Here is a 14,412-nt window from a genome sequence, read left to right as displayed (position 1 = left end):
TTAATTTCACATATTCAATTTTATTTTTTTTGGGTCTTTTATTTGGGTTGAACAATTAGGTTTGTTTGTATTTGTAATTTGAGAATAAAAATAAAAGAAGCCTATTAAACAGATTACGCTTGCTAAAATATTGGTGTTTGCGCAATATAAAGAGCCGCTTCACACTCGCGGGAACGAGAGTGGAAAGGCTAGTATATATTCATAAGACGAATAAGGGACTATTATGAGGAACTGTGAGGGACTATTTTATAAGAGACTTTAGATTAATCAAATGATACATGATTTTTTGGTTTTATGTTAGGTTTTAACTTTGTGATTTTGACATCCTAAAATCTCAAAATTAAAACCTAACATGCAGCCTTCACAATCCTATTCTACACCCTAAAAAAGTATGTGGTGAACTCGTAGGCGGATGAAATAAAAACAGGACGATGAATAAAATGGATTTGGATGAGGTTTTTTTTTTTTTTTTTAAGAGTTAATAATTTAAAACATGTTACTAGATAATAAAATAAATATGAGTGATTAAAAATATTTATTATTTAATTAATTTAAGAGCTCTTATAAAACAGCTCATCGCAATCCCTCGTATCAGTCATTATGTTGATAACACATACAATTGAACTTACAAAATGAAAAAATACATACCATTTGGAGTTGGACCAGGCTTTCCGGGTTTTAATTTTAGCTCAATTATAATTTACCCCTACGAACTATAGGAGTGATTTCAGGATGGTCCACAAACAAAAAAATCTTTTAAGTGCATCCACCAACTCTCGAAAATCATGCAATGTTAGTATTTCCATCAACTTTTCCGTTAAGTGCCAGCATGAAGTGCCACGTGGATTTTTTTAATGATGTGAAATGCCACGTAAAGATAAAAATTATAAAAAAATTATAAAAACAAAAGAAAAAAAGTTCCCTCACCTCAAGCCATGCCAAAAAAAAAAAACAATTAAATATTCTTTTATTCTTCTTCCACCTACAGGCTACAGCAACCCCATGGCCACCGATTTCTTCCTCCCTCCTCCTTCTTCTTTTTCTTCAGCCACTCATACACATACCCACCACCCACCACCCACCCACCCACCCACCCACCCACTCACACCCACTCACACTCTCTGCATATCACACCCTCTGCATATCACACCCACACCCACTCGAGCCACTCCCATTCCCCCTCCCCCTCAACAGTACCACAAAGAACGGCCCCAAACCTTTAGAACCATTTGCAACAAAAGTTCTCTTCTGTATGAATTGCCATCGCCCAACCCACCGAGAACAACTCCACCAAGGTTCTATAACCTGATCCGCGACCACCCACATCCAAAACCACCACCGACACCGCCAAAACTACCGAGCACAAGTCAGAACCAAAACCCCAACTCTATCCACCAACAACAACGTTTCAGGGTTTTTTAATTTCTATTGTTGAATGTATATCGTTTTATCACAAGTGGGTTTTCTTTCCATTGGGTTTTTGGTTCCATATTAAAATTGAACAAGAACACAAAAATAGAAAGAAATAGAACAATGAAATTGTGCAAAATATGTCCAAATTGTTCAAAACCTAAACTCAAATAAAAACCCAGAGAACAATGAAAGAGAGGAAGAGAGAGAGAGAGAGAGGAAGGGAGGCGTTGGCATGGTCGACCTCCATGACCGCGACGGATTTGGCGATGGCGGCACTGCTAAGCTTTGCATCATATATGAACAACCTTATTAGGAACTGGAGGTTGGCAATGTCGTCTCTCTCTCTTCCCCTCTTTCATTGTTCTCATCTCAACAGATATGAACGACCTCTGATCTGGAGGCGGCAACTCAGCAATGGTGCGAAGACAGAGAGACGAGGAAGGACAAAGGGAAAGTAAGAGAAAGAGAGAGAGGAAGAGAGAGAGGGAGAGAAAAGAGGGAAGGAGAGAGAAAATGTGGTTGTGTGGGGGAAGAAGAAGGAGGAGGAGGAGGAAGAAGGAGAATTTTTTTTTTTTTTTTCTGGCAGATGCACAGGAGAAGGATGGGATTTGGAGGTGGGGAAAGTTTGTAGTTTGTAGTTTTTGATTTTTTATATTTTAGTTTTAGTTTTTAATATTATAAAATGTTTTTATTATTTTTCTGTTCCTATGGTAAATATGTGGCAGCCACTTCGTTAAAAAACATGAGTCAACAAAACCACGTGGGCAACTAACGGTTCTATTGACGGTTTCCGTCATTTTTCATGTTTTCGCTTAATTGATGGATGCGTTTGAAATTTTTTTTTTATTAATGGACCATCCTGAAATCACTCATATAGTTCGTAGGGATAAATTGTAATTGAGCCTTTAATTTTTTTTGGCGAATGGATGTAGGCTTTCAGGTTAGACCACAATAGCCCAATTCATCAAAGGCTGATAGGCCTAAGTATATTTATGAATTCTACCTGGTTCTGTTGTTCTCAAGTCTGAAAAAAAAAAAAACTTTTTTGAGTGAGGTTATGTAGATCATCCTTAGCTGCTGAGTTGATCACTCTAATATATTTTATTTAATTTTTTTTATTACTTTACCCTTTATTGCAAAAACATGATGAAATCACCCAGATCCATTCGGTGGTTATCTACCGAAATATCCATCAATGTTCGGTAGATAACTGTCGAATAAACATAAACATTTCAGCAAATAACTGTCGAATGCCTTTTTCATTTCTATTTGGTGGTTATCCACCGATTAATCTACCAATATTCAGCAGATAACTGTCAAATGACCTGACGAACAAAATTGAAATTTTTTGTTTGAACGGTAAAATTGAAATTTGAAAATAGGATGGTCAACTCAACAATTTAGGGTGGTCGTAATAGCACTTCTCAACTTTTTTTTATCACAAGTTGGTTCGGGCCTTGACCCCCGATTGTCCCAAAAAAAAAAAAAAATCATGCAACTTTGCTGAAAGATCAATGAGGTGGTATAAATTAATTAAGGGTGGTGTCAAATTAAATGGGACGTGGGGAGTCGGTGCTCCTTCACTAGTAAAGAACATTTATCCTCCTACCCAATGTCAATATTCAAACCTTTTGTACCAAAGAGAAATGGATGGGATGTAGCAGTTTTCATCCGACCAAACAACAAAAGAATCGAGCAGTTTTCATCTTGATGGGAACACAAATCATGGAACTTTTTACCAACAAGGATCATATTGCATTTCAGATGAAGAAACTGAGATCAGTTTACATTATGAGTAAGATGAAAAGTATGTGTCATATAAATCAAATTTCATTCTTGCAATCTACCATTTCCGATCATCCACATTTTCCTCACCCATTTACCAAAATCCCAAGAAACCAACAACATTATCCAACAAAAAAGGAAATTCCACAATTCACAAAGATATATTTTACCAAAATAAGTAACTGGGGCACAGTAGATACATGAAAGCTTTGTTGATGAGTTTGAGCCTAAGAACATACAGCTGTTTAAATATCATTTTCAAGAGGAAATGTAAAATCCATGCGCCACCATCTCAAAGATGTGCTAGCTTCCAAGTCATAAGTACTGCTCTTGAATCCTGGCCCTATTCTCTTCCCACCACAATCTCGCATGCATTTCGCCAAACTTTTCTCGGCTGCATAAAAGAATACAGAAAATAAAATAATATTCAACCCAATTTGATCATATCTGTTATTGTTTGATAACTAAAATGAATAATGAAGCACTGCACTTTCTTTTCATTTTCTTTTCTTTTTTTTATTTTGACCAACTTCACAAGTCAAACAAAAAACCAGGAAGGCTTTGGTTTCCATGTGACATCATCTAAATGGGAATGGTGCTACAGTTCGATCACTTCACCAGAAGGGAGGAAATAAAACTACTAAGGGTACTAGCATGGTTTCAGTTCCCACTATTTCAGAGAAAAGATAAGAACAAAACAACCACTAAAGGCATATGCCAGGCAGTAATCGATTAAAATTACTTTACCATCCACAATATAGAAACCTGCTTACCTGAACCGGACACGTCTAAGCTCCCGAGCGCCACCTGGCAATGCTCTGATGGTGATGTACACTCCCGGTTCATCCTGTTCAACCCATTCAGTCTCCATATCACTAGCGTTGCTAATTGAAAGCTCCCCTGAGCGATCTGCCTCTGAACTAGTCCTTATAGAACCATCTACCGATGACGACTCAGTCTTCACACCACTGATGCTGGAAAGTTTAGGCGTTGAAGCTAGACCACTGGTGTCACAGTAATGACGGGATTGCATCGGATGGTGGTCAAGTGAATCTGATGAGGAGTACCCCATGCCCATTGGCCGGTGGAAGTTGCGGGGCAGGCGTTCTTTGCTCAGTGGGGGAGTCACAGGACTGTCCCTAGCAGATTCAACCTTTGAGCTCTGGAAGAGAGGAGAGAAAAAGAATACTTACAACACTAGAAAAAACATATCACCGACACTAGAAAATATCCAGCTAAGCCCTTTATAGAATTGGTGGGAACCAATCCATCCAATCATACGATCGATCACTTAAGTTGATGGTGTTGGGAAATGCAAAATAATTCATGAATAAAGGTACAAGTAACAGAGAACAAAATGACAGAAGTTCTCTGGTTGATCGTTCTAGAAACGAAAATGAATACTTGTCAAAGAAAATTTATTTGACCTACTTACCTTAGGCTGCCAACAAGAAAATATTTGCATAATACATTGGGAGTGAGCTCACCTCATCTTCAGATCTAGGTGGGGTTGGAAATGGGACTGCTTGGTGATTGAACCTTTGGACATTGTATAATTCCATGACCTTGTCATAATTCTCTGCCCACCACCTTTGAGCTTGCCATTTGTCAAACATTTCACGGCTGATCAAATTTACAAAACAATGATTAGCAGAGTCATCGACATGAAACTATCACAACAAGATAAACAAGTCAGCATAATTCGGGCATATTGTAAAGTATTCTTTGCCCCATATTAAAAGGATTTATCATTGTAAACATGATCGACATCTTCAATAAAAGTAGTGCTGAGCACACCAATTAGTTGGTTAGGCTTTAGTGCAGAGATCACAAGATGAATAACAATTCATCAAGAAAACAGAACTTTTTCCATTCCTTGAGGAAGTATGCACCAAGTCCTGCTGATTATGACTGTGGAACAAGACTGCTAATACTTGCAACAGCAAATTAGATGACATTACAACTAAAAACTGGGGCTATTCTTTACTGACTCAGAACTCTTATTTGACCTAACAATCAGTTAAATAGTACCAAAATGTAAAGTTCTAACTGTAGATTCTGCACAGGACATAACGAAGAGGTAGATACTGTGCCCAAATATGCAAAGACATCTAGATTCTTTGATCTGTGCTTAAACTCTGATCAGACTCCGACGTTATACTACTTTCAGAAGGATTCCATAAAATCAAAGCACCAAACAGCATTCAATCTAATAATAAATATACCATTTCCTATACAATGCTACAAAAAAAATATCCCAACTTGATGGTTACAATTATAAATTCCAATCAAATTTCTGGAGAAGGGAGATTCCTGTTTTCTTCTAAATTATTTTTCAGTTCTACATAAAGGTGAGATATGAGATGCTTTTAATTCCTTCTCAATGACCCAGCATGATTTATTGGAAATGAAACAAAGTTAGGCCTCGCCCATATTTAACACCCATATAGAGGTGCTACAGTTTTAAAGGCTAAACAGTTAAGTCTTTCTCTCCTTCACACTGCATCGCATCCATGACTCAAGTTAGCAAGGTACAAATTAGAAAATGGATTAAAATACCTTGGTATTGTATTATGTATGGGGGGTAGGGTTGTCATTGAATACTGGTAGATGAGTGAAGCTACCCAAAAGAGGAGATGGCTATCACTACGTCAGTGTTGTTAGGATGAGCTGACAAGGACGTCTGGTTTTAGAAATATGGTTGAATGTTTCAATCCTAAAAATTAAGTAATCAAATCTTTCACTCTTTGACAGCTCAAATATTTGAAGGGTAATGGATGGTTCTTAACACAGGGCCACCTACCACACAAATGACTGTGAGAAATAACAATTCACACGCAATTTGACTTCCACAGTCTCTCACCCTTTCACTATATTGTTAAGTCCAACTACAAAGGACAAGGTCACAATAAGTTCTACCCCAATCACCAACCCCACACACTAAAAACAAGTAACCACGCTCAAAAGAATCAGAAGCTATACTTCCCAGATCAAGAACAAGAGAAAAAATTCAATACACAAAGGACAAAAGATACAGTGGTTCATGTGATCACACACATCCACGCTCAACCAAATCAGAATCTTCACTATCATATCAACTCCAAACAAGAGAAAGTACCTGAATCGAATACGCTTGAGATCATTTCCTCCTTGGGGCAAAGAAACAAAAGTGATGAGCACACCAGGCTCCACTTGTGCCACCCATTCTTTAGGCTCATCTTCCTCCATTAACACAACTGACTCAGTCCTCCCACTCACCGACGCCGGCGTCCCTTCCCCACTTGAAAGGGCTTTGAGTCTACTGTCCATCTCCTTCCCCCACAGCCTTGGGGTCGAATTTGAGCTCGCGGTTCTGCGGTACGAGCAATGGAACCTCGCAGACTCCGAGGCGGTATCAGATTCAGCATAGTTTCGGTTCCGGTGGTCATTGCATGACCGTGAACATGGCTTGCAATTCTTGTAGGCTCCTGAGGCCTTCAATGCCATATCCTTGATCTGAAAAAACAGAACCAGTCCTTTTTCACCGAACCCTTCTCTGTTTCCAATAAAAATGCAGGAAAATAAAACAAAGAAAAAAAAAATCCTGGGTCTTCTGTTTTCCATTGCTTAGTTCCCAAAAGTATGAAGTTTCAGCTGAATTAAACCTTTACATTTCCACTGTTTTATTTAAGAATATTGATAACAGAGAAGGAAAGCTTACTCTCTGTTTGGTTCCTGAGAAAATGAAGGGAGCAATAGAGGAAACAGGTTCTGGGTCTTTCATATTTCTAAACCAAATGTCAAATTAGGCTCAACAGAGCAACATTGAATTCCTTTTTTTCTCCCCATTTTCTACGAAAGCAAACAGAAGCTTAACTCATCAAGCAGACTTATCACTTATCATTTTACCTGAGCAGTGAGAGCCTTGATGGCTTGCTTGGTCCTGGGAGTCCCGACCACCGCGTCGTCGTCGACTTCTTCCGGGTGGTGCAGAGATCCATTGTTGCTGAGCTGCTTGGAGCAGGGAATACACGTCAGCATCTCCGATTCCCTATCGAAAATTGCACACAAATTTTTTGGATCAGATGGTGTTTTGCTTTGCCTTGTCCCGCACAAATCACAATCAGAGTCACAGCCAAAAGCTTAATAAGCTGAAGAAGAAGATCTCGTTCTTGGTGAATATATACTCTGAGAAAAACCCAACATGGAAAACAGTAATAATAGCTTATGGGCTCGGGTGCGTGAACTCAGAGTCACACTCTCACACACAGAGAGTGACAGAGAGAGAGGGGTTCAGGTGACCGTTAAATGTTAATGAATGAAAGACGCCAAGGGTTGTTGTGGCGATTTGTGACTTGTGAGTGAGGGATCCAAATGACCTGTTATACCAACAAAACTGTCAAAACCCCACATTTTAATCCTCGGTTTTATTTTCCTAAGAAACAAAAAGAAAGAAAGAGAAAAGAAACGACTCTGTCACCCTCATTCTCTTTCTGTTGTAGTGTTGTTGCTTGAGCTGAGGGTGGGGGTGACAATATGTGACATTGAGATTTGGGCAGGAATTGCAAATTGCAATCCGGGGTGGGGACTTGGTAATAAATAAATATTTATTTAATGGGGCCTGTGGGTGTTGGGGTGTGGGCCATAGGGGATTAGGGTGTGGGCGGTGTGTGCGCGAGGGGTGTCCTTTTTGGGTGCGGAGTCTGCGTCATGACGAGTGATGACTCATGCGTGCGGCCTCAGGAGGCCCCAGGCGGCGCCACCCTATACCTCTGCCTCTTCTTCCGCTTTTAAACATTTGTAATTTTGTATGTAGTAAGTAGAAGGGAAAAAGGTACAAACCAGCCGCTAGTGCTTATTACTTACTTACTCTCTTTCCTCTGTTTTGTACATGCTCCTTGTTTAAACTTTAAACCACCTTCCCATTAGGCTTCCTTGCTTGTTTGCCCTAAGATTATGGGGTTCCTAGGTCAATTATTGTTTAGGGTGTATAGTATATAAAGGGTGCAAAAAAATTTAGAAATCTTCAGCATTTTAAGCCTCGAGAGATTTGCCTTATCTACCTACCTTCAAGTCTTCAACTACTGTTTGGCTCGCGGATTGGTGGGTTAGAATTTAGAAATGAGAAAACAATTTTATTCTTATGTTTCATAAGTACTTTCCACAAAATAATTCATACTTCATGAGAAAGTCATGCCCCCAAAAGAGAAAATGAAATCCTCTAGCCAACTTGGATTTCTTCTTTACCATGTGAAATCATTAATGACAATTTTTCAAAATCAAATTATCCCTATTAAAAATACCAATTATGGTACATACCTGTATGTATTATATATAGCAAATAAGGGTATAATTGGAAAACTATACAATTTTTGTTTTCTATTTATGCACAAACCATACATTAAAATGTAAAGAACAATAAAAACCGACAAAAAATTAATTCTTAATTACTTTTCCATCATAGTTATTTTCCCAACATTACCAAACATAAAGTTAAGAATCTTAAATTTCATTTTTCAGAAAAATGTATAGGATTTGATTTTCCAAAGAATAATGCTATACTTACCACATTCGTATACCATATTTTTATACCATCTGACGTGTCATTACTTTATTGGACAAAGTTTTTCTTTTCTTTTTTGGGTTTTTATTTTTATTTTTTAGTATCCAATGTATAAATGCCATGTAAGTACGTTGCCACATAAGGTGGTATGAAATTATGGTATAAAAATGTAATATATGTAACACTACTATTTTCCAAAACCTATATTTTACAAACCAAAAAGGCCTCGAGGTGACCACAAGTTTTACTTTTTCTATGTACGTTTACTACATACTAACCAGTTTTTGTAGGTAATCAGTACAATACTACACATTACCTATCTCTCTCAATATGCATATAAAAACAGAAATTATATAAATATTTTGAAAGAAATGTGTCATATACGATTATATATAATAATTTTTTGACTTTGACGTAATTATTGATATTCTCATTAAATTTGTTTCACCGTTTTTCTCCAAATGAAGTGTCAATTTTTCATTAATCTCAATTTTTACCTACTATAAATTTTATTTATTTTTTGCAAGATAAAAGGAGCATATAAAAAGGGGGAGCTACACAAGAAATTTGAATATGTGATGGTCAATAAATATTCAGCACGTTTATAGAAAAGCATGGGGAATCCATGCAATAATTTAGGAAGATTCATAGAGTGTCACGTGAGCTAACACTTTCTTAATTAAGAATATACACCCTGCCTGCCTTATCCGAATTTAAAATTCTTCCTTCAAAATTCAAATAGCTTCTTCTCTATTACAAATTTACAACTTTACAAGTCAATGACTTGCAGTTCATAAAAAGAAAATGTTATAGAATTCAACTTTTTTTTTCCTCAAATAGTTTTCCAATTTTCTTACACAAGTTCCAACATATGGCTTGCACAATAAGAGAGTTGTAAAAAAAATCGAAAATAGCTGAACTTAATTTAAACTATTTTTCATTTTGAAATCGCTTAAATTAAAAAATAAATGAAGGGTATGTTTGAAAGTGTAAGCACTTTCAAATAGCAAGCAAAAGCGCTAATAATGTTTATGGCACTTCCATAAGCACTTTCAAATAACAATAAATTATTTATATAACATTGGCAGAAATTGAGACAAATATTTTTGGATTTCGTTTTTCTAGGAAAAGACTAACAAACAAAAAGACATAATCTAAGGAATGAAACCACACTGACACGTAACCCTGCCCCAAATCCATATTAACAATAACATCGGCAAAAATTAATAATTGGTTTTCCAATAAATACAATGAAATTATAAAATTATATAGATCGACTGAAAAAAAAAAAAAAATTCCAAGTACAAACTAAATATCTCGAACAATAGTGTGAGCAAGTCAAGTATATATTTTTAGGGTTATAAAAGCATTTGTAATACTTCTTAAAAAAATATATATACAAAGAAGCAGCTAGCGTTTCAAACTAAATATTCATATTCTTAAACTCTTACATGTATTTTAATAAATTCGTGATTAGATAAAAGCATTTCATGCAAAAACAATTGCAAACATACCTGAGGAAAGGCATAATGTCATCCACGGACATAGGATGATTTATCATTTATAGATGGAATTAATGCATTCACTATTTCCACGTAAGCAGAAACCTTGGCCACATGTAGGGTGAAGCAAAATAGCATATGCATGCTGGAAAGTTATGATGACAATGTAGGAGCCCCCACAACCACATGCATATATGTTCCTTGCACCCTAATTATGATTTTCCCCCCTATACTATAAAAGTATGAGACCATACTTTAGTTCCTGTTATAACATTAAATGATTTGAATCCAGGCCAACTGGCCAATTTACATCATGCACCACACAGAATTAGCCAAACATGTTCATAGCTAGGTCTCTTGATGGATAAGAAAAAAACTTGTGCCATGTTGTTCTTGTTACCAATAATGTTAAGCGACAAAACAGTCCAATTGAAAGGTGGGATGAATCTAAATTTGATTATAATTTTTTGTTTTGGACATTTCAAATTTTAAAAGAATTGTTTATTCATTTAACATACATGTGACAGAAACAGTATCACACAAATTTTTATCGCACTAACAAAAAATGATAGATAGGGAGAGAGATTATGTGGATCTAAGTAGTGGGCCCCACTGGTTTAGCCCATCTTCCAAGGCAATTTTCCGAAAAAAGAACTCCTCGTCGCCACTCCATCCCCATGTACATATACGAATATGGATAATTTAATTCAATGATCCCTTTTATTATGCAATAAGTTTTTTTGACCCTCCACCTCAAAAACTTACATTTTTAACCCTTTTATATTTTCTCAGTCCAAAATACCTCCTATACATATATCATATGTAGACCACATATTCGACAAAAAAATCCACTGGTTGATTTTTCTCCACCTAGCTTCTTCCTACATCAGCCATAGAGAAGACAAAAGTTGCCAAGAGCGACGACTAAAACCTTCCCCGCCCCACTTGTCGGCCCCACCTCCTTCACCGGCCAGTGATCCATCATCTCATTTCTCTATCTTTCTCCCATTCTCTCCTCACCCAAATCAGGAAAAAAAAAGCAACTTTTTTTTATCCATATATGGGTGTTTTCTCTAAGTGAGTTGGGAGGGAAGGGGAGAGAAAGAGAGAAAGAAAGACAAAGATGAGAGGTCGGTGGAGGATATATGGTCGTGGGTTGAATTTGCTGGGATGGTGGTGGTGGGTTGTTTTACCATGAAAAAAGATTGTCGTCTAGATTCGAAAACCCAGAACCCCCTTGAACTTGAATAACTTCTTCTTTTTCTTCCTCGTCTTTTTCAACCTTTATCTTATTCTTCATTTTCTGATCATCTGCAGCCGTCATTACTGTATGATCGTCGCCGAAATAGGAAAAGCAATTGGTTAATTTCCTGGTCCAGTTGTGGAATACACGGTCGCCGGAAGAGGAGAAGAAGATGGTCGAATTTCTAGTCTAGTACGTTGTCGAATGCATAAGGTTATGCTTTTTATTGCGAGGGGAAATTCGACATTTCATAAATAAAAGGGTTAAAAAAATAAGTTTTGAGAAGGAAGACTCAAAAAAGGTTATGCTTTTTATTGCGAGGGTAAATTCGACATTTCATAAGTAAAAGGGTTAGAAAAGTAAGTTTTGAGAAGGAAGACTCAAAAAAGGCTTATTGCATATTAAAAAAGTTTATTGAATTAAATTACCCAATGAATATTCACACAACCATGCCCATTTCGTCCTTTGCATTTCCAGTGTTTGTCAAAATAAAGTTGTTCTTGTAACTTGTAAATATGGCCCACATTGTATTGGATTATTAGCCGGTGATTATAAGTTGTTTTTGAAAGTTGAAAGTTGAAAGTTGAAACTAGGGCATTGGATTCACTTAACCCACACGTTTAACATCTACATTTGACGAATAAAGACTATTGTAAATTTAATATGCGTATTTCAATTAGATAGACTAGTCTCTTGACACGAGCATAAACTCAATTCATGCATTTAATATTTAGACTTGACAAATGAAAACACCTACAAACTCAACCCGAAGGGCGTGAGTTCAAATAATATAGACTAACATTTTCATATAAAATTTTAATAGTAAAATGGGTAAAACCAGTTTTTGAACTCGTCCCATGTGGTTTTATGATCAGCATTATTTAAGTTTTAGGTCTTCATTCAAGAATTATTTAAAAAAAAAAAAATTAAGTCATAAATTGAGCTCAACCCGAATTCGATCATGTTGGTAACCTTTTCAACTCATTCTCTACGTGTACAGTTGTACCCTTTCTAACCCACTCATTGGAACTTAATTAAATTTAGAGTTAAATTCGAGTTGGTTCGAATTAAAGCCGTCCATGTTACACCACTAAGTTGAAATTTAATTTCTTTATTGTTTCCCAGCTTGAGCAGCCAATAAGCTTGAATCTTTTATTTTATTTTATTTTATTATAATTACTTTAGTTTTGTTAATTTAGAATATGGTGACCTAATCACATATAGCTTTACATACAAATTATATACATATATGTAAAGCAGGCAACATCTGTGGAGTAGTGGAAGTGTAGAACGCTATGGGGTCTACGGCATTGAGGGCAGATAAAGCTCCATTATTGTGTAATATATGCTTTTCTGTAAGGTGACAACAACCAACTGTGCTTCTATGGAAGTGCAGATAAAGCTCCACATTGTTCCTTCATAATATGGATTAGATGGAGTCTATGAGAGTATAATATATAGATATATAGTGGTAAAGGTCGTTTTCCAACTAAGCCTATTGTGGTGCACCTTTCTGTCTCCTTGCAAACCAAGTATGGGATTTTTTGTTGTGGCCGGGAGATATATTAAGATATTATGCAGCCTTAAATCAACTTTACGTGCTTTGTGGTTTCTACTTTGTGGGTAACATTTTGGGATTACATACTTTATTCATCCATTACGTGTTTACGAAGAAATTGTTTGATTTGATTATAAAATTACGTGGCATGTTAATGTGGTGTCATAAATTCAATCAAATTATAACACATGTACAATTATTAATATCGAACATCCTAAATCTTTAATAATACTTTTAAAAATTATACACTTATTATAATTTGAGTACTAAAATACTAGTAACATTATTTTAACATGTCACGTGATATTACGATGTCACCCAAATTTTTTCGTATTTATGTACGTATAACATTATGTCAATCGTTTTAGGTTTTTGTATAATTGTCTTTTCAATATAAATTTGGATTTGGGCCAATAAGCAGACCTGTTAAGCTATATGCATGAAGTATCACTGCCACAGTCAACAGGCCCACAAGCTTCACCAAGTTTTAACAGCCCAAACTATTAAAGTTGATTAGATCCAGTACGTGTCTTCTGTAAATGGATGATTAGGGCCAATCTATTGATTAAACAGCCCAAAAGAAAGCTCAGTCTAGTGCTCACATATGACCCACATTGGTTATGAACTTATGAGGAAACAAACATGTAGTACCTGCATTCTGACATGTGTTTCAATTTGGTACAAAAACTCTAATTTGGCTGACAGAAATTATGATTTAGTACCTTATTAGATAGGAATACATAGTTAGATACTTCATGAGATTTGAACTTAAGACCTCCTCTCACAAAGGAAGATTGGGTGCCACTAAACCAATGTCATTCGCGGACATGCTATATAGTTTGGGTACTAAATTGAGCTGCCAAAAATGGAAAAAAACCAAACATGTATATGGCTGCATATGATTGGAGAATCTTATTAACTGGATCTTCTTGCTTGGCATTGTATCAAATCTGTGGATTCTCACTTACTATGCTTTAATGCATATACATTTTCTTAAATTCAGTATGTTATGAATTAGTTGCCTTCGACATGGTATTTGAAACTCATTAAACAGGTACGAGACCAAACACTAAGTTGGTTGCTACTAATGGTGGGTGGGGGAAGTAGCAATTCCACATTCAATGGGTGCCTTATACTTGTTGGCTGCTGCACTTCATGAAGTGGGTTGAGGCACCAACCCAATGGGTGGTGGGAGAGGATCAGATTGGTGTTGTAAGCATATAAAGGCACACCAACTTCGTGAAGTGCCTTATGTACCTTCAAGATTGCATTAGGTTTTGTGACATGGAAGCATCTTCTGGTTCGCAGATAAAAATTAAGATTCATGTGAACAGCCCATGTGAAGTGAGAAACTAAAATTTTTGGTTGC

The 14,412-nt window shown here is 36.4% G+C and overlaps 1 protein-coding gene across 1 annotated transcript; it reads right to left on the bottom strand.

The window, feature by feature from the left end:
• Positions 1–3,340: 3,340 nt before the first annotated feature.
• LOC147287476 (protein Brevis radix-like 2) lies at positions 3,341–7,582 on the bottom strand. Its single transcript, XM_086239914.1, has 5 exons — positions 7,087–7,582; positions 6,317–6,693; positions 4,686–4,821; positions 3,972–4,360; positions 3,341–3,592 (listed from the first exon to the last, which is right to left on the bottom strand). The coding sequence occupies exons 1-5, from the start codon at positions 7,216–7,218 to the stop codon at positions 3,514–3,516; spliced, it is 1,113 nt and encodes a 370-aa protein (XP_086096040.1). The 5' UTR covers positions 7,219–7,582; the 3' UTR covers positions 3,341–3,513.
• Positions 7,583–14,412: the final 6,830 nt, after the last annotated feature.

Source organism: Dryas octopetala, chromosome 4 (genome assembly GCF_963921425.1).
Source record: "Dryas octopetala chromosome 4, drDryOcto1.1, whole genome shotgun sequence".
In the NCBI taxonomy this organism is placed as follows: Eukaryota; Viridiplantae; Streptophyta; class Magnoliopsida; order Rosales; family Rosaceae; genus Dryas; species Dryas octopetala.
The sequence above is the reverse complement of the archived record's forward strand: the minus strand, read 5'-3'. Positions and strand labels throughout refer to the sequence as shown.